The sequence below is a fragment of the Seriola lalandi genome, unplaced genomic scaffold, assembly GCF_002814215.2.
Source record: "Seriola lalandi dorsalis isolate HSWRI2012SDOR001 ecotype SW California unplaced genomic scaffold, Sedor1 jcf7180002054927, whole genome shotgun sequence".
Classification (NCBI taxonomy): Eukaryota; Metazoa; Chordata; class Actinopteri; order Carangiformes; family Carangidae; genus Seriola; species Seriola lalandi.
In genome coordinates, this window is record NW_019525479.1 from 2612621 (window position 1) to 2636015 (window position 23395).

Consider the following 23395-nt stretch of genomic DNA (forward strand, 5'->3'; position numbering starts at 1 on the left):
GATTGTGAATGCAGGACTTTTCCTTGTAATGGAGTATTTTTTTTTTTTTTCATCAGAGGTGACAGGTGACTTCAACATATTGCAGAAGGCTGTTCTGTGTGGAGATTTTTCAGTCCATTAGACTGTATCAAAACCGATTTTAAACGTTGTGGTGGCATGCAGAGAGGAGTCACAGCCATTAGTTACAGAATCCCATCACCACACACAAACTTAGTATCTCTGTCTTTCATCTGCTCCACGTCAATATGAGCCACATTCTTGTTGTCAAAGGTCTTTTGGATTCCTGTAGAGCACTTAAAATACTTTAAATAAGTACACGGATCATTACAGCATTGTCCTATGGACTGATGTTCCTGCTTGCCCACAAGGATCATGTTGATTACCAGAGAGAAACCACTGAAAACCACAGCACAACAGAAACACAACCACCTGCTCAAGCTGTCCACCTCCATCTGCCTCGGTGTGTAACTGCAAACAGTGCTCATCGCTCCGGATAAAATACAGAGCGGCAGCTTTATGCCTCATGCTAATTAACAACTCTGAGTTTCTTCATTAATTATTGATCACATTCTTGACACATATGTGATATTATCTCATGGAGGTGGAGTCTGACTGTCCACTGAGCTGCTGCTATCTTTGTAAAAACAATGCGAGCTCCAGCATTGCACATGGGCTCCCAGTGTAATGGAATCAGATGAATAAAAAGGGTGGCAAAGAATGAGATATGAGCTGAATAAACAACACAAATTTAGGGAGGTTTTGTGGCGATAAACATGCAAACAAGCGCAGGGAGGGCGTGTGTGTCTTTGTGAGGGATGCCAAGAGATAGACAGAGAGGGAGAGAAAGAGAAGTCCTATTAGCAACTGATTTTTTTTTTTTTTTTTCATATCTGGCTTCAATGAAAACCGAGTCCTGTGGGAGTTGCAGTGTTTTCAGTGAGTAAACAGGCAGAAGTCACCCCTGGACTGATTCTGTTCTGTTGTTATTGCTAAAAAAATGCTCCTATTGATTAAATCGCCCCCTTAAAGTCAGATCCAAAGTGCAGTGGTGTAATGTAAGTTCATTTATTCATGTGCTACACTTAAGTCCAAAATTGAGATCGATACTTGAGTATTTCTGTTCTACACCTCAGAAGGGAATGCTTTTACTGCAGTACATACATTTACATCCATAGTTACTTTACGATATATTTTATATCACTTTATACTTCTACTGTACTTTTTACGTCACTGCATTTATCTGAGAGCTATAATAAGTACAGGTACTAGATTAGATTAGATTAGATTTTACATACAAAACATATAAGCTTTTAAAATATGATCTAATAACAGAGTATATAATAGTACAATCAAAGGTGGAAGTTTTCTGGATCAAAAACACTTCTACCTTTGGTACTTTAAGTAAAGTTTGCTTACATTGTTGTACTTAAATATTTCCAATGCAGGAATCTTAGTATTCGTGGTATACATAGGTTTTCTCTGCTGGGAGTGGGCGGCGGTGATGATGATGGTGGTGATGGTCGCTTGACAAGAGCTTCAGCCGTCATTGTGTTTACAAGACAAGAGGTTAGAATATTCCCTCTGGTCAGTGCTACTTCCTCATCCTTTCATGCTGGACTGAGGGCAGACTTGATGCTACAGTGACTCACTATCACAAAGTAGTGTTGAGATATGTAGTGATAGCAAAAATGTACATACAGCACCTGTAAGTAAACGATCTGAATGCCTTCTTCCACCACTGTTGAAATAGCACTTTTTATCTTGGGGTTAATAGGACAAAACAGAGAATGTCCTTTATTCTTCAAATGTCTAAATTTTTCTAAAGCTTGCAGCAGAAAGACTCGTGGCCTTGGGTTTCCTGCAGGCTGTCATCACTCAGCTCCTGCTCCTGACACAACCAAAGTTTCCAGGTCAGAGAAGAGCACAAACTCTGTCTGCGAGTGAAATCGCTGTCGTTGTCGCTTAGATCCCCTATCCATATTTTATGAACGTGTGAACTCTAATTATGTTGCCAGTCTGCACATTCACTCTTGATTGCGTTTAGCAGCCCACCACCAGCACACATCTGTATCACTTCACAGTGTCTGGGCCTCTTGGAGGACCTCTGAGAGGAAGCTTCTGAAATGCTCTCCCCTGGCTCAGGTCTTGAAATATACAAGCCACATACACTCAGTTAATCAAAAGTGAAAAGCTATTAGATAAGAAATAGAATATGTTCCAATTCACAATAGCTCTGCAGGTTGCATGGGAAGTTATGGGTTGGTGACACACTGCCCCCTGCAGACACACAGGAGGACCAACTGCTTTACAGCCACTTTGGCACCATTAAAGTCTCCACCATTACATTAAAAAGAGCAAAATGCCAGCATTTATAGACCCTCACCCAAAGAGTTCTCAGGTCAGCTTCCTTTTAATTGGGCTATTAAAATCTAATTCATGAAAACCAGAGCCTGACATTAACACTGTTTCTGCAGAGATGCTGATTACTCTTTCTATGCAGTGCTTCCCTCTGGTGGTGGTGAAAGGAATGAGCTTATTTCGCACACAACTTCTAATTCACTGAAAGTACAAGATCCTTTGTTTAACTTAATGAGGAGGAATGGCGTTTCATTACAACCTCTCCCTCCCTAAAACTCTGCAAATTATCTGTTGCACTGGACAATATTTAGAAGCAGCTTCACCACAACAGTCATTGTTGAGCTACTTACTGAAGTTGTGTGCAATCTTCTGGTTGAGCATAATATGCTGGGTGTTGCTCTGCTCAGCCGCACCGAACGTCCCCAGATCTCTAACAGCAAATTGCTCGTATAAGCGTGACGTGTCGATTTCAATCCTCCCGCCGCTTTCTTGTATCCAAAATGATTTTGCAATCTGCAGAGAAACAAATTAATTCAGTGCTGAGACGACCCTGTTTAACGAGGAAATCAATGTTAACATTACAAAGGAGGCAGCACTGGGGAAGCAATAGGCTAAGTGACAGACAAAACAAAGACTAATTCCCAACAATGATGCAATATGAGGAATGATGAAGAGAAACTGAGCTCAAACTGACCTCTCTGTGTTTGCCAAAGTAGTAAAATGCTGCATTTAAATATGAATAAGACCCTCAGTACATTTTATACTTAACTGTGAAAATATGCTAATTTAGAGTCTTCTGATGAATAAAGTTTTCAGTGGCAATGTTACCTTCTCTGAGCCAACTAGGTCCCAGTGGAAAGCCTTGGTATGTATTTTTCTTAAGTTTGTCCTCGGTTTGAAGGGTAAAGGTGGGGCGGCCGGGATGCTCGGGGGCGAAGGCCCTTTCACAACCGACGAGCCTGATTCATGTTTAAGAGACTCTGGGACTGTGGAGGAGGATGTGAGGGGAATACGGGAAGGTGAGGGTGGGGGAGAGGTGGGTGATGATAAGGCAACAGCACAGGGAGAGGTTGGCGCCGGGACAGGAGGCAAAGTATCATGTCCGATAACTTGAGCAGCAGCCTTCCACGGGCTGCGAGGTGCAGGAACAGGCTTTGTATAATCAGCAGAGGGATAAGTTCCACTTTTGTCACCGCTGGAAGTGGGATCAGCATTTACATAATCACCTGGAGGATAAATGATAGTGCCACCACTAAATCCACCGCTTGACTCAAGATCTCTATTGGTGTCCTCCGCGTCTTCGGCTATGCTGAGATTTTGCAGAATCTTTGTTTCTACGAATGTGTGTTTGCCCTTGGACTTCCTCTTCCAGTCTGCACACAGTTTATCAATGGCATGGACCCAAGCGTCTCGCTCCCTCTGGACAGCCCCTTGGGCACTGGTTTGATCTGATACAGGCACCTTGAATCTGCAATGAATCAAAAACATTAAATTTAACTTCCCTTATTAGCAGAGATAAGTCTGGCAATAAACACTTCATGCCTATATTTATGAGTTTATCACTTAGACAAGGCTGCATCATGACTGCTACAATCAACTGAAATTACACACTATTACAGGGCTGTAAATTCATGTGAAAAGAAGCTGATGTGATAGACAGAATTCATTAACCCCTTGCTGTCGTGATATTTCCCTAATAATCCTCACTCACTGGTATTCATTTTTGTGGGTGATCAGGGTGAAAGTGTCCGGGCTGGGAGCTTTCTGTGCGCTGGTGTCACCGTCTGACAGGTGAATGACGATGGACACGGGCACTGAGGGTGTCACCTCATCGTCAGCGGGGCCTCGACACCTGAAGGGGAACAGTGTTAGCTGGCCCGGGTGAAGCTGGACCTCGTATCTGAAAGGAAATGAAGGAGTGATGTGTAATTTAAACCACAACAACAACTACTGACTGTCATATTTGTAGTTTGTGCCCTTGAAATCCATGTAAATTTTGTACAAACAGAGCACGATGAGCACCAGTGGAAATCAATCAAACTGTAACTTTCTAATGCCACTGTCAATTCACTATACCAAAGAGATTCACCAAAGACTTAAAAATGGTAATACACAATTTGGGAAATACACCTATTTCCTTTCATGCCATAAGTTAGTTAGAAAAGGTTCCAAAATCTGCCAGCACTTCTAAAGCTCACTGATTAATACGTTGTTATTGTTGGTGGCGAATGAGTAAACCATAAACTTTCCGTTTAGTTTTACTGGCTCCGTCATTGTCATTTGTGCGGCCCAGTCCCAGTGGATAAGTCCGTGGCTGAATCCCAGTTCGAGAGGTGCTCCAGCTTGTCTTGGAACTGGCTTTTCTTCTCCTGGATGTGTAAGTAACTTGATGGGTACATGATGTCACATGTCTGTTTTCATTAGTGAGCAGCTACAAAAGTCTCTCGTCGGCTCTCGTGCTCATAGTGGCCGCTTTCACTGGGCTTCGTAACACTTCGTTTATAGAACCTCTAAATACCTCTCGATGGTTGAGAACACTGATGATCGGTCAGGGTGCAGGTACAGGAAATGGTATGTACACTGGCGGAGTGACTGGGGAATGAGGAACAGGCGAGCAGGTGGATGTGGCAAACAGATAAAAGTTATGTCACATTTGTTAATGGTTTTATGGGGAGTCATGTGCTGGAACTGTTTGGGTCGGTCGTAGTGACTCCTTTAACATTTTTGGCTTTATACATATTTGATAAAACAAGAATTTGTTAATTTGTGAGTTTTAGAGATGCTGGTAGCTGTGTTTTTTTTAGTGCTACTGCAATAAGGAAACATCCGTACTTCACCCATCTGAATGATGCCAGGCCTCCTCTGTGTAGTAACAAGACGCCTTCCCGAAGGCTCTGTGTTGCCTGAGGCTGCTGATGAGTTTCTGCATTTCCCTCTTCAGGATCACTGTATATGTTCCCATAAATTATCTGGTTCACAAGCTGCATTATCTGTTCATCCAAAAGAAAAGGAAGAATCACCAGCATGAAAGCATTAATAGCAACTGGTTACAAAGGAATACGAACATATACTACATGATTCCTCGTCTTAATTATAATTATATAACTTTGTCCTAAAGTAAACAACAGGCCCAATAGAGATGTTCTCAGTATAAAAGGCTGCTTTGTTTCTTATAATAATAATAAAATGTAGCCACACTGAGTATAAATTCACCTTGTGTTTGTCTTCCAGTGACGTGGCCTCCAGTTCATAGTCATGATGTCCTTTAAAGGAGATGGAGAACCTGGAACCGACTCCATCATCACAGCTCTTGACGATGGAGAACGGAAGTTGTCGGTTGATGATGCCTTTCTCTATGCTGCACAGCATTTTGGTCTTGAAGTCAACCTGCATGGTCATAATGACAGTGTTTTAATTACAGTATAAGTACAGTTTATGCATTCAGTTGCCAATTTATTAGGTACACCTAGCAAAACTGTTAACTGCTTTAGAGAGGTTTTAATTAAGCCACCCCATTTATATCAGAGAGGGGAGGCTTTATAACAGTAACATCTCATTTTAGTAGCATCACAAATTAGAGCCTCCAAACTAACCATAAAGTTGAATCAACACCTCTATAAAACAGTGTTAACAAAAACCGAACAATATAACCTTCATGAAGGGAGGATTTATTGCTGAGCTGTTTAAGTTAGGCTAGTTAGGCTTAGTTAGTAGCTAGGTGTACCTAACAAACTGGTCACTGAGTTTAAAACACAGCTAAAATTATCACCACTTTTGATATAGTTTTTGGTGGTGTGTCTTGAGAGCTGTTGCTCTGAAAGGCTGAAAAGATGGATGGATTGCGGTGAAATTTTATACTGATATTCATTTTCCCCTGATGATGAATCCTAGTGACTTTGGCAATCTCTTGACTTTCTATCGTGTGCCACTAACACTTTAAAGTTTTCTCTTATTTAGTGAAACATGTCAACATGTACTGGATGTGCTGCCACAGAACTTTGAACAGTTCTCCAGTTTTCTTGCATTGCCAAAACAAGTTTGATATTTTTTTCATCTCAACAACTATGAGATGAAGTTTGGCACAAACATTTATTTTCCATTCAGAATGAGCTATAATCACTTTGATAATCAATTAATGTGTCATCTAGTGCCACATACATGTAAAACTAATGACATTCCCATCAGCCATAGCTGCACTTTGTGTTTAGTGCTAATTAGCTAATATTAGCATGAGGACACATTGCTGGCTGTTGCCTTCTTACACTTGTTTTATGGAAAATATACTTAAACTTGTTTTGTTTTGTTTTGTTTTGACTCACCTGAAGAACCCGCTTCTGCCACCTGTAGTGACTGTGTTTATGAACACTGAAGTTGTGCTGTGATGCTTGATGCTCCTGCACCCAAAAAAACAAAAACAAATGTCAGACATGATGGTAAAACATCTTCTAATGAACAACAGGGGAATTTTAAGGAAAGTAACTTTTGTCCTTTGACTGTTTCCTGTTAAGACGCGGAACAAAAGCTGCCTTCATTCCTTCATAAAAACAAAGTGGCCAGAGACAGATCCATTTAAAAACTGACCCAGCAGGCTGAGCAGCTTGTTAACACAACAGAAGAGCAGGACACACGTGGGTTTTGTCATTTTAAAAGACATGATTTCCTCCAGCTTCAGTTTCCAAATTGGTTTTTCAGTAAAGCAATATAAGTTGTAAATAATGTCTTTAAAGTGATTTGATGTCAAAGATGCAGAGAGTCACATGAGTCTGAGATGAGTGCAGGGGGAAATACTTTGTGGTTTACGGCAGTCCTGTTGGTATTTCTTCAACCATATAAGTTCCACTGCCTATTTACACATCTAGGGAAATATTCGAATTCATTTAAAGTTGTGTTTCTGGCCTTTAGCAGAATGTCCAGTATTATTAACTAACCTTTTATCTCTGTGTTTGTCTTTTGCTGCTAAATGTTTCACTAGCTAGTCGCTAGTTTTGTGTGTTTGGTACTGGGCAGTTGGCATACAGTGGATTTTTAAAACTTTGTCAGCTGCTTTTTACAACATCTGTAAAAAAAGAAGAAAAAGATTTCGGATGAAGTTGAAATCCAAATAAGCTGAAAAACACTTAAGCGTTCATAGAACTGAGTTGAACTGTAGAGTCAGGTGATAATTCTGTGGGTTTCACAAGCAAGTTGTCTTGTTGTCCGTATAATATATTTATCGTAACTGCTTTAACAAACAACAGTTTATCCATGACCTCTCTGCTGGTTAGCTGGCAACCCCACTGTGACAACAAGACTAAGAAGTTATTGCACCGTATTCTTTTGTGTACACAGTCAACAAAGGCACGTTAATTAGTAACACACAGGCATTAGAGTGGTATTGATCTCAGCTCGAAAGCAAATAAGCAAAGAGTTCATAGTACTTTATATACCAATAGAAGTCTTCCCTCTCTAAATACAGGCCTATATGTGGTTCCTAGAGGAGTCTGCAGATATCACACTCCTCTGTGGAAACAGCTTCCAGTTTGGGTTTGGGAGCCAGACACCCTCTCTACATTAAGATTCGGCTGAAAACTGTCCTTAAAACTGTGATAAAGCTTATAGTTAGGGCTGGCTCAGGTGAGCCCTGAACCATCCCTTAGTTATGCTGCTATAGACCTGGACTCCTGGGGGATCTCCCATGATGCATAGAGCTGGCTCTCTCTTATTATTATTATTATTATTATTATTATTATTATTATTATTATTATTATTATCATTATTATTATTATTGATAACTCTATTGCTTATTGGTATTTTTATTTTCACTATAATAATCAACAATGTACACAGCTGTTCCTTCTGCCTACAGCTGTGGTCCCCCCTGACCTTACCCTGTAAAGTGCCTTGAGATAATATGTGTTATAATATTTGATATTTGCTTAATACATTTGTAATAAAATCAACTCTATCATCATAATCAATGCAATCCCCATTCGTCCCAGAATAGAATGAAAAACTGTCCCACACTCAACGACAGAGGTCAACACGAAAACGAAATGCTATCATGAGAATTTTGGAACGACAGTCGATGAAATATCAAGGAAGCCTGGTTTAAAATGTTGGTACCTCTTCAGTTTGTTTGAGCAGCTGGTCCCGGTCCTTCCTGGCAAGGTTCAGAGCATCCTCGATAGACAACTCTCCGTTCTTCACCTTGTTCATGATGCTCAGCTGCATCTCATTGCTCAGCTGAAATCACAGCAAGCCAATCAATCAACTCAAATGTGTTAATGTGGGAAGCTTTGGGTAGTTTTTCCATATTTGAGAGGTTATTCCTGTTGTGACCCAAGTTCACAACAGAACAGATTTTGGGCCATATCTCCTAAAATATATGTGATAAAGTGACAAATCCAGCCCATTTGTAGCCTCGCTTTTGTAAACAAACAAATAACTCATAGAGTGCTGCTATAAAATCTTTGGATTTCTTTTAGGTATTTTAATGTTCTTCCTTTTAGCTAACATACCGTGTTTTCACAAAGTGAGTAACAGATGCATGTTTCAGTCTCAGCTCAGTGGAACAGTAAAGAGGAACCAGTGCGAACAAAGATCGACATCTGTATATGTTTAAGAATTCTATTACAGGAACACACTTCCTTCCTAAATCAGTCACTGTCACATTTCTGAGTAAGTTAGAGCAACTGTTGTGGGAAACTACAGTACAAAAAGCAGGGAAGTCAAATTGAATTGAGGAAGTAGAAATGCTTTAGAGACTACCATAAAGTGTACAAAAACTTTGTCTGTGTCTTGCCTGACAGACCTGACGCTAATGAAAGTGAGAGGGCTGATTTCTCTGGAACAAAGAATACAGTAAAGCTTTTGTTATTTAGTGACTCATCTGCAGATGCATTGATTTTACGCTCTCATAAACACGCTGAATTAAGAACCTGACACTTGCTGTTAAAAGGAACTTACTGCTTGATGCCGGCTTTCTTGTATAAGCACATAAACTGAAGTCTTACCTTTGGCAAGTCCTCAGTGTATCTATCCATTCTGGATAGATTGTCTTTCTTCTTTGATCCTAAATTTGGCATCATCATTTTTTAGCTATCACACAAAAATCCATGCAAACCGTGAAACAATGAATCTGCTCCTCTGTTGTAGCAAAGATGCAAATGATTATTGGTCTTTTTTTATGCCTCACAAATCTTAGACAGAGTTCTGCTTCTCTGACCGGGGAGAAGGAACATTGCTGGGATTTGTGTCACTTTCTATTACCGCCCTCTTTCAGCTCAGGTTGCACTTGTAGGTAAAGAGCAGTGAGTGGTTCTACGACCACACCCACAGCAGCGCAGCTCTCTGCAAAACACTTTCTGTCAGTTTACATGTCTGCACTTGCAGGACAATGTGCCTTATCTGATGCTCACCCACTTTCATCCAGGAGAGAGCACTGTAGGAAGCCTGTAGCCCCTTCACAGTACCCATCATACCTCAATGCAATACAATAATACAATTTACATCTCTCATTTAATTTTTTTCCCTAATAGCATTGCTGAGACTTCTCATGGATCCCTACTCAGAATGTAATCGTCTACCCATATGAAATATGTCCACAGTATAGCATGTACAGGGGTATGAGAATAAGACATAATTTGAATGCACATATTTAAGGAAAATGCAGGTGAAGTCACCTGCAAACTCAAAAAGCAACAAAGTACTATTGCAACGAAAATATTTCAGCACATTATCATCAAGTGTTTTCCCCTGATAAACTGGATTATAATTCTCATGCAGCCCCACAAAGGCAGACATTTTCAAGCTGCCAGACAAACCACGTAACAGATACAGAGGTTGTAATACCTTGATTTGACCTTTTTAGGCTGATTATTTTACCCCAAAGATGCTAGACTGGATTAACTTCACAGAATGTAAGATGCAGAATCTACAAACAAAATGTGTTCTCTCAGCTTTCTTGTCCATTTTGAGCCGTGTTCTATATGCCATACATACATATGTATGATGAGGTGACAGCTAATGAGATCTGCTAAGTTAATGTTAGCAGGAGTTAACTGGGGTCGTTGTCTGTCATGGTTGGAGTTTATGTGAAATAACTAACTATCATCTCATTAAAACTGAAAACAGCGAGGGAAAATAGATTTCATATGTCGTATGGAAGTGAACCACGGTCCTGATTTATCAAAAGATTTATGAAGTAAAATCAAAATGTTTGAACATGTAGCCACAATTCACAGCTGTCTTAAAATACCAGTGCTACTGCAAAAAGGACACATCTGTACTCAAGGCTGGTTGTCATCTGTGCCCCCAAATCCCCAAGTTTCACTCTATGTCAGTTGGTTCAACATATTTTGGTTGAAGGAAAAGTTATTAGAAATTTGCATCAACACCAGTAGAATATGACATGTCGTATCATATCCATCTGGTCTGGGACTCTCTGTCAAACCTGTGTTTATATTGAGCTCATTGTTAAAGTGTTTTTTGTTCTGTGTGTGTAAATTAATTATTAATTCATCTGAGATCTGTAAGGCCAACAATTATTTTCATTATCAATACATCTGATAATCATATTCTTTAACAAATCATTAATTGTTTAGTCTGTAAATGTCAAATATCAGAAAAAGTTGTTTTTTTTTCAACTATTATAGAAAACTATGAAAAGCTGGTACCAGTGATTTTTATCAAAATTGTTGCCAATTTCTTCATTGTCAATCAATGAACCAGCTTATCATTTCAGCATAAGAGTACTAGTTGGTTTCTGGGTTCCTGGGGAAATAATAATACTACCATGTATAGTGGGGGTTAACAGGCCCAACAACAACGTTTTTGCCCCGGGCCCCGTTGGAGGTTGATCCGGCCATCACCTTAATTCACCAATCTGAACGCTTCCTCTGTGTAGTAACAAGACGCCTCCCTGAAGGCTCCTTGTTGCCTGAGGCTGCTGATGAGTTTCTGCATTTCCCTCTTCAGGGTCACTGTTTATGTTCCCATAAATTGTTTGATTCACAAGCTGCATTCTCTGTTCAAAAAGAGGGAATCACCAGCATGAGGAAAGTCCCAGTGAAAGCATCAATGACAACTACGCACCAAAGGAATACAACCTCTCCTCCTCTTAGAAGAAATTGGATATGTTCTCAGTATAAAAGGCAACATACTGGTTTGTTTTTTTTAGTTTAAATGTATAACCACACTAAGTATAGATTCACCTTGTGTTTGTCTTCCAGTGATGTGGCCTCCAGTTCATAGTCTTTATGTCCTTTAAAGCAGATGGAGAACCTGGAACTGACATTATCACAGCTCTTCACAACGGAGAAGGGAAGTTAATGTTTGATGATACCTCTCTCTACGCTGCACATCACTTTCATCTTGAAGTCAATCCGAATGGTCATGACAGTGTTTTAATGAGAGTATTAGTGCATTAGTACAGTATATTCATTCAGCTGACAGTTTATTAGGTACACCTAGCTAAAACCAATATAATACCACAGCCCTGCAATAAATCCTCCTTTATGAAGGTTATAATGTTCACTCGTTGATCATCTGTATGATCATTTTATCTGCTGTTTGTGGTACAAAACTGTCACTTATATCACCTTTGCTTTCAGGTCATGCTCTTAATTTTTCAAAGCTTTTATTTGTGTGTCTTACTGTGGTTGTCTATTTTTTCTGCATTTATGTCTTTCTGTGTAATAACCTATATCTGTATTTTATACACTTCATGTGAGCCACCGAGAGGCTCATATTTTCAAGTCGAGTTAGGTCGAATTAAGGTCAAGAGGTCATAAGAAAATGTTCGCATAGAAACAGTTAAAAAAAAGAACCACCTCAGCAGAAATTGAATCTGACTGAATTAGCCAGTGTGTGAAAATTATATCATTCCTTTATAATGTGTTGGATTAAACACCATTTTTCTGGAAGTGAATATTGTTGTTGTGCTGGCCAGTTTAATAAGCACACATATAACAAACATATGTCAAACATGACATAACAACATCACCATATGAGGTGTCTTCTCTCATGTTGTCTGTGTCTACCAGTTATTCCTGTCCTTCCATGTTTTTTATGGACTGTGACACACTATACACGTGTTACACTCTATGAGAACTTTACTACTTTGTGCATATTTGTTGTGATGTTGACATCAATTTCAATCAAGACATGTCATTTTGTTCTATTCAGGTACCTTTTTAACATGTAGATAGATGAAAATGTGTCTTTTAGGGGGACTTAGACTCACTTCTTGCTGTTGATCCCGACAGATAAACTCATAAATTAAGCTTAAAACTAATAAGAGGTAGCAAGAATGGATACAGAAGATACAGAAAGAAAGTGACAATGGATAAACATGATGGGTCCTTACATAAAACATAGGCCTCATGTGCCATTTGTTCTGCTGTACTGTTCATACTGTGTCTGAATTATTTGCCTGGAAATGAACAGGGAAGAGGAGCTGATCATCAGTGATGGCAAATATCACCACACTACACTGTCACACTGAGGGAATTCACCCTTAAAAGATGGACCAACAACCGCTTAGTCTGTCATTTTATTAATGAAGAAAAATTCAACAGAATTTCAGCAAAACTGTACTGAACTTTTTTATGACTGAAATTGGATTTGAACCGGTATTGAATTCTTAAAAATCATCGAAGGAAATAAAATAAGGTGATATTTTCTTTAGCGTATAAGTAGGAATACAATGGACTTCACATGTAGATTTATTATTCAAGACAAATGCCAAAATGAGTAGTAGAAAGTGATGAAAAATTTTAATTTTAACACTCCTCACTAGCTCTTAATGCGCTCCTCCATCATCCCTCCCTCCTGAATCCTGGTCAACCATGTAGTTTTCAGAGAGTTTCAAGAACACAGGACAAGGTAGGGGAGGGTCAGTACCAAAACAGAAATAGGCATGAAAATACAATTGCAAAAGAAGAAAAGTGTCAGAAATAACAGTTTATGCAGCAGGGATTACATGAAGTCTGCAAACTTGAGGTAACAATTCATTCATTCAATATTTAATGTAGACAAGAACATGCTGAGTATGAGCATATTAATGAAGATTCTACTAAATTTATTCAGGTAAAAAAAAACATAACGAGTCTAATAGGAGAAAGAAGTATAATGTTTATTCCACAAAGAGGCTTTATTTTGATAGGTTGCCGGGACAGAAAAGGACATTGAACGGAATTTCCAACGAGGAAACTGTCATGAGATTCAGTTTGTTTCGGCTGCAGCTGATACCTGATCCCGCCGTAACTGCACGAATAAACGCTCAAGGAAATCTGAACAGCGGCTTTAGTTTGACACAAAATGACTTCACTGAATGGTCAGTACATTTACAGAGGGAGGCATATTACAGGTAATACGGCAACAGAGAAGCATCTTCACGAGCCGCTTGACCATGTGATGAAAACCCGCTTCATGAGAAGTTTAAGGGAATTCCCGCGATAAACTGGTGGAGTTTCAGCATCTACCACAGAATGTGAGGTGTGGTCGAGCACAATGAAAACAATACATGTCATTCAGTGATGAGATACCTAAGAACTGCTTCAGTTTGTTAACAACACACTTATAGACTTTATCTTTTTTTTTTTTTCTTTTCTGTGAAAACATAAAATACACATGTAATAGTAGCCTAATTAAAGCATCGACTTATTAACCTTTTAAAACGCAACGAGGTCTTTGAGGAAACATTTACTCAAGTACTGTACTTCACTACATTTTTGATGTAGGGCAATTACACTTATTATTACTAATATTTGTATTTGTGCTACTTCCTACTTATGCTTTGTAAATGAAGGTATTGCACTTTTTTTTTTTTTTTTACTGCATTAGCCCCTATAGCATATTCATGCAGCTAGTTTGCACATTGGAAATACACATTTATTACATTTATTAAATACAAGGCATTGAAATTAAAGGTAATTAAAATGAGCTGCACCTGAGCCGGCTACAGCAGGAAAGAGCTGCTTACACATCGCAGCATCGGTAATAATAATTCAATGATATATTATATTGAATTGTATCACTGAAACGGGCCATTCTCCTCCATTAGTAATACTTTTACTTGTGATATTTTGCAAACATTTAGGTAGAAACAATCCAAGACTTTGACTTATAATGGAGAATTTCCACACAGTGATTTTTGTTGTAGTGAATATTATTGGCACTGAGAGCCTATGTAGGATAATGTAGTGTTACATCTGACATATACATACATATGACAAGTTCAAGGTGGAGCTGCGAATTTACAGGAAATGGTCAAAAAAAAAAAAAAAAATCACGTGGGAAATACCCCGCTCCCAGCTCCTCCCTTAAAGACAGAGGACTGCAACAGAAACCGAGTCAGACTGTCTGAGACCCAGCGAGCAACAACCTGCTGCGACTTCCAACAAAAATCACTAAGATGCGTCTGTTGCTGGGGATGATGATTTGCGCTTCTATGGTGAGCAAGCTGATCAATGCATTTCGCTGTAGAAAAGGATAGATTTGGATCTGTGACCGCTGTATGTAGCTCAGGTTATACCGCTCTTGTGTTATTGTATCATTTAGTTCATGTCAAAGTTGATTCTGTGCGTCCTTTGCTCAGATGTGTAGTTTTATCAGCATCAGAAGGTCGAAAATGCGCAGTTTCAGGGTTTTACCAGATGCACACGTCTCTTCAAGTTACTTTCACTTTCGGTTCCTTGCGCCAGTGTCAGAGCCAAAGGTTGTGGAGAAAAATATTCGACTTTTTCTGAATACGTAAGGTTACAATATAACAAATACCTGTAAAACTATCAGAGAAAGGAGGAGATGCGGCTGCTGTCTCTGAATTCACCAGTTAGATAAATGTTTGGGACTTTCCGCCACACCCCTCGCACACAGCCTGGTCTGAGGAAATGAGCCAACTGCCATTACAGAAACCCCCATCATTACTGTAAAAGCCACCAGGCGTTACCATAGCCACACAGTTACAGTACTGTCATGTTTTCTTGTTTTGCAGGGGATGACTGCTGCTCAGCCCCATTGTGACCCTCTAACTCAATATGTGCAGGAGGGCCAGTGCTGCAAAAGTTGTAGTCCAGGTACGTCCGGTCAATTCCTCTGCTGACTTTGTTGCATAATGAAAAAAAGTATGTTTATGATCATGTTATTTCTATTATCACCCCTGATAAGTTGGATTGCATAGACACAGACACTCTTCCAGGGCACTGTGGCACATATTTGTTGAGGGGTTGCATCTGATTTACTTACTATGAAAACTGTAGAAAATGGGCCCCTTAAAGACAAAAATGTGAACAATAACTTCTAATTAAACATAAAATATACAGTATATAGAAGACAAAAGGGATTCTCAAACAGCATCATCATTGGTACTAACAAACATTTAGTTTTGCTTTCAGTTTGCTTCCTGCTTTTCCTTCATTTGATACTCTTTCACTTTTGTCCATCATTTGTCCTCAGCACTTTAAAGGAACAGTATGAAAGAAATACACTTATTTGCTCTGTGGCCGATAGTTAGATGAAAAGATTGATACCACTCAATATGAAGCTACAGCCAAGAAGAGCAGAAACAATGAGTCGATTAAGTGATTAGTCAAGCATCAGATAAAACAATTTTCAACTAGATTGATAATTAGTTAATCGTTTCAATCATTTTTCAAGCAAAGAAAAATAATGTCATGAAAAATATCTCAAACATTCTCTGGCTACAGCTTCTCAGATGAGAGGATTTGCTCCTTTTCACTGTTTATATCATCGAGAACTGAATATCTGCTTGTTGGACATCTGTTTGAAATTTGTAATGGCCATGTTTTCATTATTTTTGACACAAACTAATCTATTAATCCATTCATCCAAAAAAGAAAAATTGGCAGATTAAATAGTTTTTTGTGTGCAACTTAAACAAACCAAACATAATGTGCTAATTAATGAACTTAAGAGATGCTGTAGGGCGGAGTTTGTTACCTATGGGCAGAACCAGGCCAGCTGTTCTGCTCTGGCTGTAGCTTTGAATTCATGAGACAGATGTGAGACTGGAATCAGTCCTTTCATTTGACAAGAAAGACAACTCGGCAAGAATGTGCTGTCTCCAAAATGTTAAACTATTCCTTTCAATCACATGCTCCCATATTCTATGTACAGTATTATGCAGAGTTAGGTATATTTTAAAATGTATTATCATTATGTTTTTCAGGCAACCACATGTTGAGCAGCAGCTCTTGTCAGGAACCTCAATGCAAAGAATGTGGGGAGAATGAATATCAAGATAAATACACAACTGACAGAACATGTCAACGTCAGCCGTACTGTGACGCAAGTAAGACCTTGTGACAAATTACACATTGAGAGATTTTTGGTTAATGTAGCACAACTCAAACAACTCGTGTCCTTTCTCCTTTCAGATAAAAACTTTCAGGCCGCTACCAATGATAACAAGAAGAAACGAATCACCTGCATGTGTAAGGTGGGATTCCACTGCTCCAGTGATGCCTGTATAACCTGTGTGCCGCACACCACCTGTAAACCAGGACACGGGGCTCTGTCCAAAGGTACGGCACATCTTTCTTATGCAGGGATTATTTTACACTTAATATCAGGAGTGATCAGATTTGGTTTTGCAATGTGAATAATATTTTCTGGCTATCAATCTTGGCTTTCAGGAAATCAGACGCATGACACAGTGTGTCAGAAATGTCCCGAAGGATCATTTTCCAACGAGGACTCATGGAGCAGTGTCTGTAAGAAATGGACAGAGTAAGTATAAGAACTCCAATACATTTACATATGAAATGAGATAACAGAGCTCCAAAAAACATACCAAAACTATGGCCTCAGTTTAACTTTTATTTTGGTGGTCCAATGCATTTCAACAGAAAAACAGGTGCAAAGTCAACAGGTTGAATTGTACACAACTATCTTGGTTGCTGGAGACATGCGAGATGCACAAACAAAAGATGAAAATAAAGAACATGGTCGATCATTCCATTTCAGATCAGTCATAAAGTTGTTGTGTACACAGTCTTCCATTCCATTTTTATCATCTGGCTGTCTGGGGGCCCATAAGAGAAAGTTGACAGCAGACCCGTCAGACCACATCCATCTTCCTTCCTTCTGTGTGTCACTGAGTCCGATCCAGGAGTCTTGCCTAGTGGAACTAAAGTTCTTGATCACGGCTTTGACAAAATTATCTTCATCCAGACTGTGGATAGACACCAGGTTGGCTTCCTCTGACACACAGTGGAGCTCTGCATCAGCCCAGGTCATTGGTGTGGCCATGTACTTGTAGCAGCGGCCGTTAAAGCTGAACCAGGACATGGTGCAATTTCCTTGCTGTAGCTTCACATCATGTTCATCTGAAGGATTCTCCGCACCCAGAGCCAGACCAAATAATAGGAGGAGCAAGATCATGTTGGTGTCTCTCTGTTAAAAGAGCAGGACGTTGTATCGGTGTGTTGGTTGGAGATGATCTGCACCGTTAAGTGGGATTGACACCCTGAAGGACTGTGTTCTTTTATATGTTTTGGAGAGGGTGTCTTCACTGTTGTTGTGATATCATTGGCCAGATGCACTTGGCGAAGACTTTGATTTGTACATAACCACACAGTATCTTGGCACAAGCCAAAATAACACTCGCTCACCTCCAGATGTCACATATAAACTATAATTTATTCATTTTCAGGTAAATAAAAACAACACACCAAACACAGGTAGAAATTTACACATCAGCTGTAACATGACTATTTTTTTTTTTTTTTTTACAGTCATGACAATGGCTGATAAAACACTAAGTACAGCCTTCTGTTGGCTTCCCCTTGATTTAAGATTTGACACCAGAGGAAAGAGACGGGCATCATCACACTGACTTGCTTGTCCGCTGCACTCATGTGGCCACAAAGCATAACAAGTGCTTTTATATTCCAGCATTGCAACTTCAAACCACTTCTTATGTGCACTTCCACTATTTCATTTACTTATTTATTTTGAATAATCTTTGCCACAGCTGGCTGTTCACTGTTGGACTGTGGAACCTTCAGGGGAGCAGTTTGATTTTCTATATAAATATTTGTTTATTGCATCAAAACAGACATTTTTGCATAATCAAAGAAAAACAGACCTGAATTAAACAGAAAGAAAGAAAGAAAGTTTGTATTCCGTTTGTACCAGGTCAATAGTCATTTCACCTGGGTGTGAATGCTCATTGTGCCCTTTTCCATTGCCGACAATAGTTTGATATTAGCGGTTCTTAGCAGGTTTTTTGACCAGTGGAAAAGGGGCTTTAGTTCACTGGGCATAAGAGGCCCATAGATCCATAAAACTGTTATCATTTCTTTTTATTATTGAATTTAGCTTTTCAGTGGAAAAACCTCTAAGAAACTCTTGAGTCCAGTGTGTTACAGAGGATTTTCATGGATCCAGTTAAATAGTGCACATTTTAGGCTTTAAAATTGTTCTAACATACAGCGATACATGGGCCAATACTCCAAAAGCAATGCATGTATGATGCATTTACACTAAATAACCAAAGAGATATACTGGGTTAACTATATTTCAGTGTTCTCTATGGAATTTCCTAAATAGTAGGCTGTATTTTTGAGTTTATCACAAAGAAAAAGAGAATGGCTCAATTACATGCTTCTCAAACAGCTTCATCATGAGCATGTTGAAGGTCCTCTTCCCATCTCGGAAAGAATCTTGCAGAAACAGCTGAAAGGCCATTTTGTTATTATATGCTTCAGAGAGGATGTTTGAGCTGTAGCTGTGATTGGTCATCACACAAATGCACTTTGACCAAGTGAATATTTGCGCCAGATTTGAAGAAGTTTCGTCAAGGCGTTACTGAGTCCAAGAGAATGGGATGGACAACCCGAAAACAATATGCCTTCAGCTCTTTGCTGTCGCCTGCGCAGAGGCATAAAACAACATCAGCTCCCCTGGAGATGTCACATACAACCTATAACTTATTCATTTTCAGTAACATTTTTGATTTAGTAAAACGCAGCTTTAGAAAAGATGTGGCCTCAGATGTTCAAAGGTTGAGGGGAGACGAATTGTTTTGTGGTTGACTTTAAGAAAGACAACAGGTGTTAGTCTCCGTACAGGCCATGAGGGGTCACTAAATGGTTTGATCACTACCATACGTTGGTTTGGCTTAAATGTGTTGCTAATCTGTGCGAACCAAAATTATGTATCACATTCTTACTAAATTTAAAGCCTAAGTGCTTTTTTCTGTCATTTATTTGCATAAGAAACCAGGAATTGTCCTTTAACACTGTTTTTTTTTGTGTTTGTTTTTGTAGATGTAAGAATGGACAACAAAAGGGGACAGACATATCTGACAACATCTGTGGTAAGTTGTGTGTGGGAAGATAAATTATGGATGTTTTTCTCACTTTTAGCTCATCTGCAGCTGTGTGGTTAGAGGTGTTTGTCTTCCTCAAAACGAAACTGTCGAGATGATGAGACACTACATCTCATAAATCTATGTTGGTCTGTGGTTTTTAAGTGTGGCATTCACAGCTTTCACCTACACGGAATTTACACTACACTTGTGTTAAAACTGCATAATGATTTAATGGCGAAAGAGTCTTTTTTTTTTTAGCATTAAAACATAGGTGTGGACTGAAAATCCTCTACTTTCTATCCGCTAATTTGTCCACACCTTCTTATTTTGTGCTTCCTCTGCTAAAATGCAAATACATGACAGATGCTACATTTCCTGTTTTGCATGATGTGCTGTTGTGCATTTGTTAAGAGTTCTGTATTATTCTAAATAAATACCCATATTCTCAAATGATGTTATTATCATTTATTTTTGGAGATTATGAACTGTGAATGTTGCTCGACACTACTGGAAGGATCGAATATGTGGCTAATCTTTTTCTCTCTTGTTATTTTCTAGCAGTGGAAACTTCACGGCAGCATATAGTTGTGGGTGCGATTGTGGCTGGTGTGATACTAATTTTAGTCGGTGTAATTTTTGGATGCACAGGTAAGCTGCCCTGTAAATGCTGTCTTTTTAAATGATGTCTAATGAGTTACAGTTTCAGTGATCTACTTCAGGCACTCATGTTCTCTGTCTTTTCTCTCCTTTTGTGTTGGGTAAACCAGGAGATGCAAGAAGAAAGGTGAAGGTAAATGTGATTTTCTTTCTTGCTTTGTTGACTCATGAATAATAAATCGCTTCCTTGCAAAGTTAGATGAGAAGATTGACACCACTTTTATATCTGTATGCTAAATATGATGCTACAACCATTCGGGTGGTTAGCTTAGCTTAGCATAAAGACTAGAAACAGAGGGACACAGCTAACCTGGCTCTGTCCAAATGTAACAAAATCTGCATGGCAGCACCTCTAAAGCTCACTAATTAACATGTTTTATCTCCTTTATGTATTCAGCACAAATACTTAACTGTTGCTCTTTATGCTAAGCAAAGCTAATCAAAGCCTGGCTCTAGCTTCATATTTTGCATATAGACATGAGATTTATCTCGATCTTCCCATCAAACTCTTTGCAAGAAAGCAAATAAGCATATCTCCCAAAATGTTGGAGTTGTATTGAGTGTATTTCTTGAATGTAGATTTTAATTTATTGATATTTACTATTATTTTTCTCTTTCAGGGCTGTGTTGAATCATGTCATGGAGAAAGATGGGAGATACCGAGAGAAACCAGAGTACCAGTGACCCCAGATGATGATACTGATAAAGAGCCCATGTTTCCTGTGCGGCAGCTCTCACAAGAGGAAAGTAGTACGAGGACACCAGAGGAAAACCTGGATGAACTGAGCGCGGAGGGGTCCATGGCTCCTAACCGCACCGAAAATGGAAACTATGTGGGGCAGGAGATGGGGAAAACAGAAACCCTCTCCCGACAGGAATCACAAACAGAACCACTCCATCGACAGCTATCACAAACACAGACATTTACAGACTGAAAATGGCCTAATATCAATTCCACCATTCATACCGCTTATCCTAATAAGGTAGTGAGTGGGACTAATCCCAGCTGACTTTGGGCAAGGGAAGGTTACACCCTGGGCAGGTCGCCAGTCCATCACAGGATGGCCTAAACTCCTCATTGTGAATAGTATGTAATTATTAATGTCAGCTGTTGTGTCTCATATTTCACTTGTACATAATTCACCCAACCCAAAGATGTATATAAGTGTTAACAAGAAGCGTAAATCATGCTGAAACAATGTTGTTGTAGTGTAACAGTAATTGAAGAGTGAGGCGTAGTATATGACTTAAATGTATTAGCTTGGTGCTGACAGCATTTTGTAAGTTGTGGGCTTTTTTCAGCGTGTTCGTATTGCATTTTAATGTAGTGAACAACTTAATGTACATTGTGTACACATGACTTCTGTTCATATTTGGGCATGATACAAAAGTGTGTAACTGCTGTAATTTTGTAGCATGTAATTTAAAATCTTTTGCATTAAAATTTATTAGATTTTTTAAATGCAGTGTGTCAATGTATCCGTCTAAATCACACATCTCAGATGAGGTCGTAGATGTACCCATAAAGTTCTGGTGGATGTAAGCAGGAAGTAAAATGTTTCTCAGTGAGCTAGGGCTAAAGCTTGAGCCAAAGATACCACCGGTGCCCCGCGGGCACGAGCACCCACGGAAAAGGCCGAGCAGAGATTATAAGCTGCTGTGATTTGTTGTGCTGTGAGCGGAGCAGCTGAGGGGCTCTGGCTGCCAGGCCCCGATGATCCAATCAAGCGTTTAACACACTCCACCTGACCCGGCACGCGCTGCGCGTGCGGGCTGGAGACTTGCTTTCACAAAGAGACTTCACTTCAACAAAGTGGACAAATTTGTGATCAAAAAACCAAAAAAAAAAAAACACCAAGTGAAACTACTAACAACAGTATCGAAGACAACGACCACCGCAGGAAAAGAAGGGATTGACTTTTCAAGCTAGCTGGAAAATAAAAATCCCTTGGAAAGTCTGACACCACAAAAACACATAAGGTATATTGTGAGGCTTGTACCACAGCTGAAGATATGAATGTCCCGCTTCCATCAAGAACACACAAGAATGTATCACGGAATAGGAACCTGGACGTAATCACAGATGAATTCATAAAACGCACGGATGAAAGGAGTAACACTTTCCTGTGAGTAAAAACTAATCAAAGTTTTAATATTTAGCAGCTGTGTGGGTCTATGTGTTGATGGTTAATTGCCGGTACCTTTCTGTGTGTGACGCTTAACATTACTTATCTTGCATTTCATGTTTTGTTATCGTTGGTGGAACCTGTCGTGTCCAATCCCTCCGTGTGTGTGTTTGACAGTCGTTGCTGTTGATTTCCGGTGGTGAAACGCAAACACTCCAATACCTTTTCCAAATCAGTAAAGTAACAAGCGGTCTAGGTTATGGTTTCTGCAGAATGTTTATTCACCATTATGATGGTGGGACATTCAACTGGTTAGACCATCGACCCAGAAACATAAATCGGCGCCTATACTTGGGCCCCCTCACTTTTACACCAATGAAAATAAGCCGAATTATCTACAAGCAATTCCTGTTTGCATTGTACCCGCGACTGTACTGTCAAGTGTCACTGAATTATTTAAATACTGAGGGAAACTTAAAAATGGGGAGATTCTCGTCCGAGTTCTGGAGATACAAGTCGCGTCTGGTTTTTTTTTGTTTTTTGTTTTTTTTTCCCCCTTTCCTGATTTCTGGGCAGGTTTATGGACGTTAATTTCGCGCTGGACACCGAAAGTGTGAAAGTTTAAGAAGCACTGAATCTAAAAATACGTGTATCATGATAGTGTGTTCAGATCTGACTGAGTTTTAACTTCAAGGGGAAACGACTTTTGACGCAAATTGCCACAATTGGACTCTGGGAGTCTGAAAGTACCTGCAACACCTGCACGCACCTGTGCTTCCCCCTTTAATTATCCCCACAGTTGGGTAAACCCCCCCCCCCCCCCCCCCACGTCTAAATCATGCTGTAGTTACTCTTGATTTCCTCACGGGGGTGCTGCAGGCTCACTATCCTCATGGATTAATATCTCTATAGTGTCCCACTGCTGGATGAAATAGTCAGT

At 39.5% G+C, this 23395-nt stretch overlaps 3 protein-coding genes and 1 long non-coding RNA gene across 4 annotated transcripts in view; 2 read left to right on the forward strand and 2 right to left on the reverse strand.

The window, feature by feature from the left end:
- The window catches only part of LOC111644157 (uncharacterized), a 35883-nt gene extending 26307 nt beyond the window's left edge, over nucleotides 1-9576 (reverse strand). The window contains exons 1-8 of the mRNA XM_023392912.2: nucleotides 9351-9576; nucleotides 8461-8580; nucleotides 6678-6752; nucleotides 5572-5745; nucleotides 5191-5348; nucleotides 4070-4258; nucleotides 3187-3826; nucleotides 2709-2871 (exon numbers count right to left, since the gene is read on the reverse strand). Coding sequence (XP_023248680.1) covers nucleotides 2709-2871; nucleotides 3187-3826; nucleotides 4070-4258; nucleotides 5191-5348; nucleotides 5572-5745; nucleotides 6678-6752; nucleotides 8461-8580; nucleotides 9351-9428 — 1597 coding nt within the window. The 5' untranslated portion in view covers nucleotides 9429-9576. The remainder of the gene's footprint in view (nucleotides 1-2708; nucleotides 2872-3186; nucleotides 3827-4069; nucleotides 4259-5190; nucleotides 5349-5571; nucleotides 5746-6677; nucleotides 6753-8460; nucleotides 8581-9350) is intronic.
- Nucleotides 9577-14642: 5066 nt separating this feature from the next.
- cd40 (CD40 molecule, TNF receptor superfamily member 5) lies at nucleotides 14643-21791 on the forward strand. The gene is made up of 9 exons (XM_023392919.2): nucleotides 14643-14791; nucleotides 15332-15413; nucleotides 16526-16648; nucleotides 16734-16880; nucleotides 16992-17085; nucleotides 19629-19678; nucleotides 20231-20320; nucleotides 20440-20462; nucleotides 20950-21791. Exons 1-9 carry the CDS (start codon nucleotides 14753-14755, stop codon nucleotides 21262-21264), a joined length of 963 nt encoding a protein of 320 aa, XP_023248687.1. The 5' UTR covers nucleotides 14643-14752; the 3' UTR covers nucleotides 21265-21791.
- Nucleotides 17162-17825, reverse strand: LOC111644165 (galactose-specific lectin nattectin-like). The gene has a single exon (XM_023392920.2). It carries the CDS (start codon nucleotides 17737-17739, stop codon nucleotides 17221-17223), a length of 519 nt encoding a protein of 172 aa, XP_023248688.1. The 5' UTR covers nucleotides 17740-17825; the 3' UTR covers nucleotides 17162-17220.
- Nucleotides 21792-21972: 181 nt separating the features above from the next.
- LOC147817639 (uncharacterized) overlaps nucleotides 21973-23395 on the forward strand; it is a 2326-nt gene continuing 903 nt past the window's right edge. The window contains exon 1 of the long non-coding RNA XR_015436205.1: nucleotides 21973-22455. This is a non-coding gene — a long non-coding RNA (uncharacterized LOC147817639). The remainder of the gene's footprint in view (nucleotides 22456-23395) is intronic.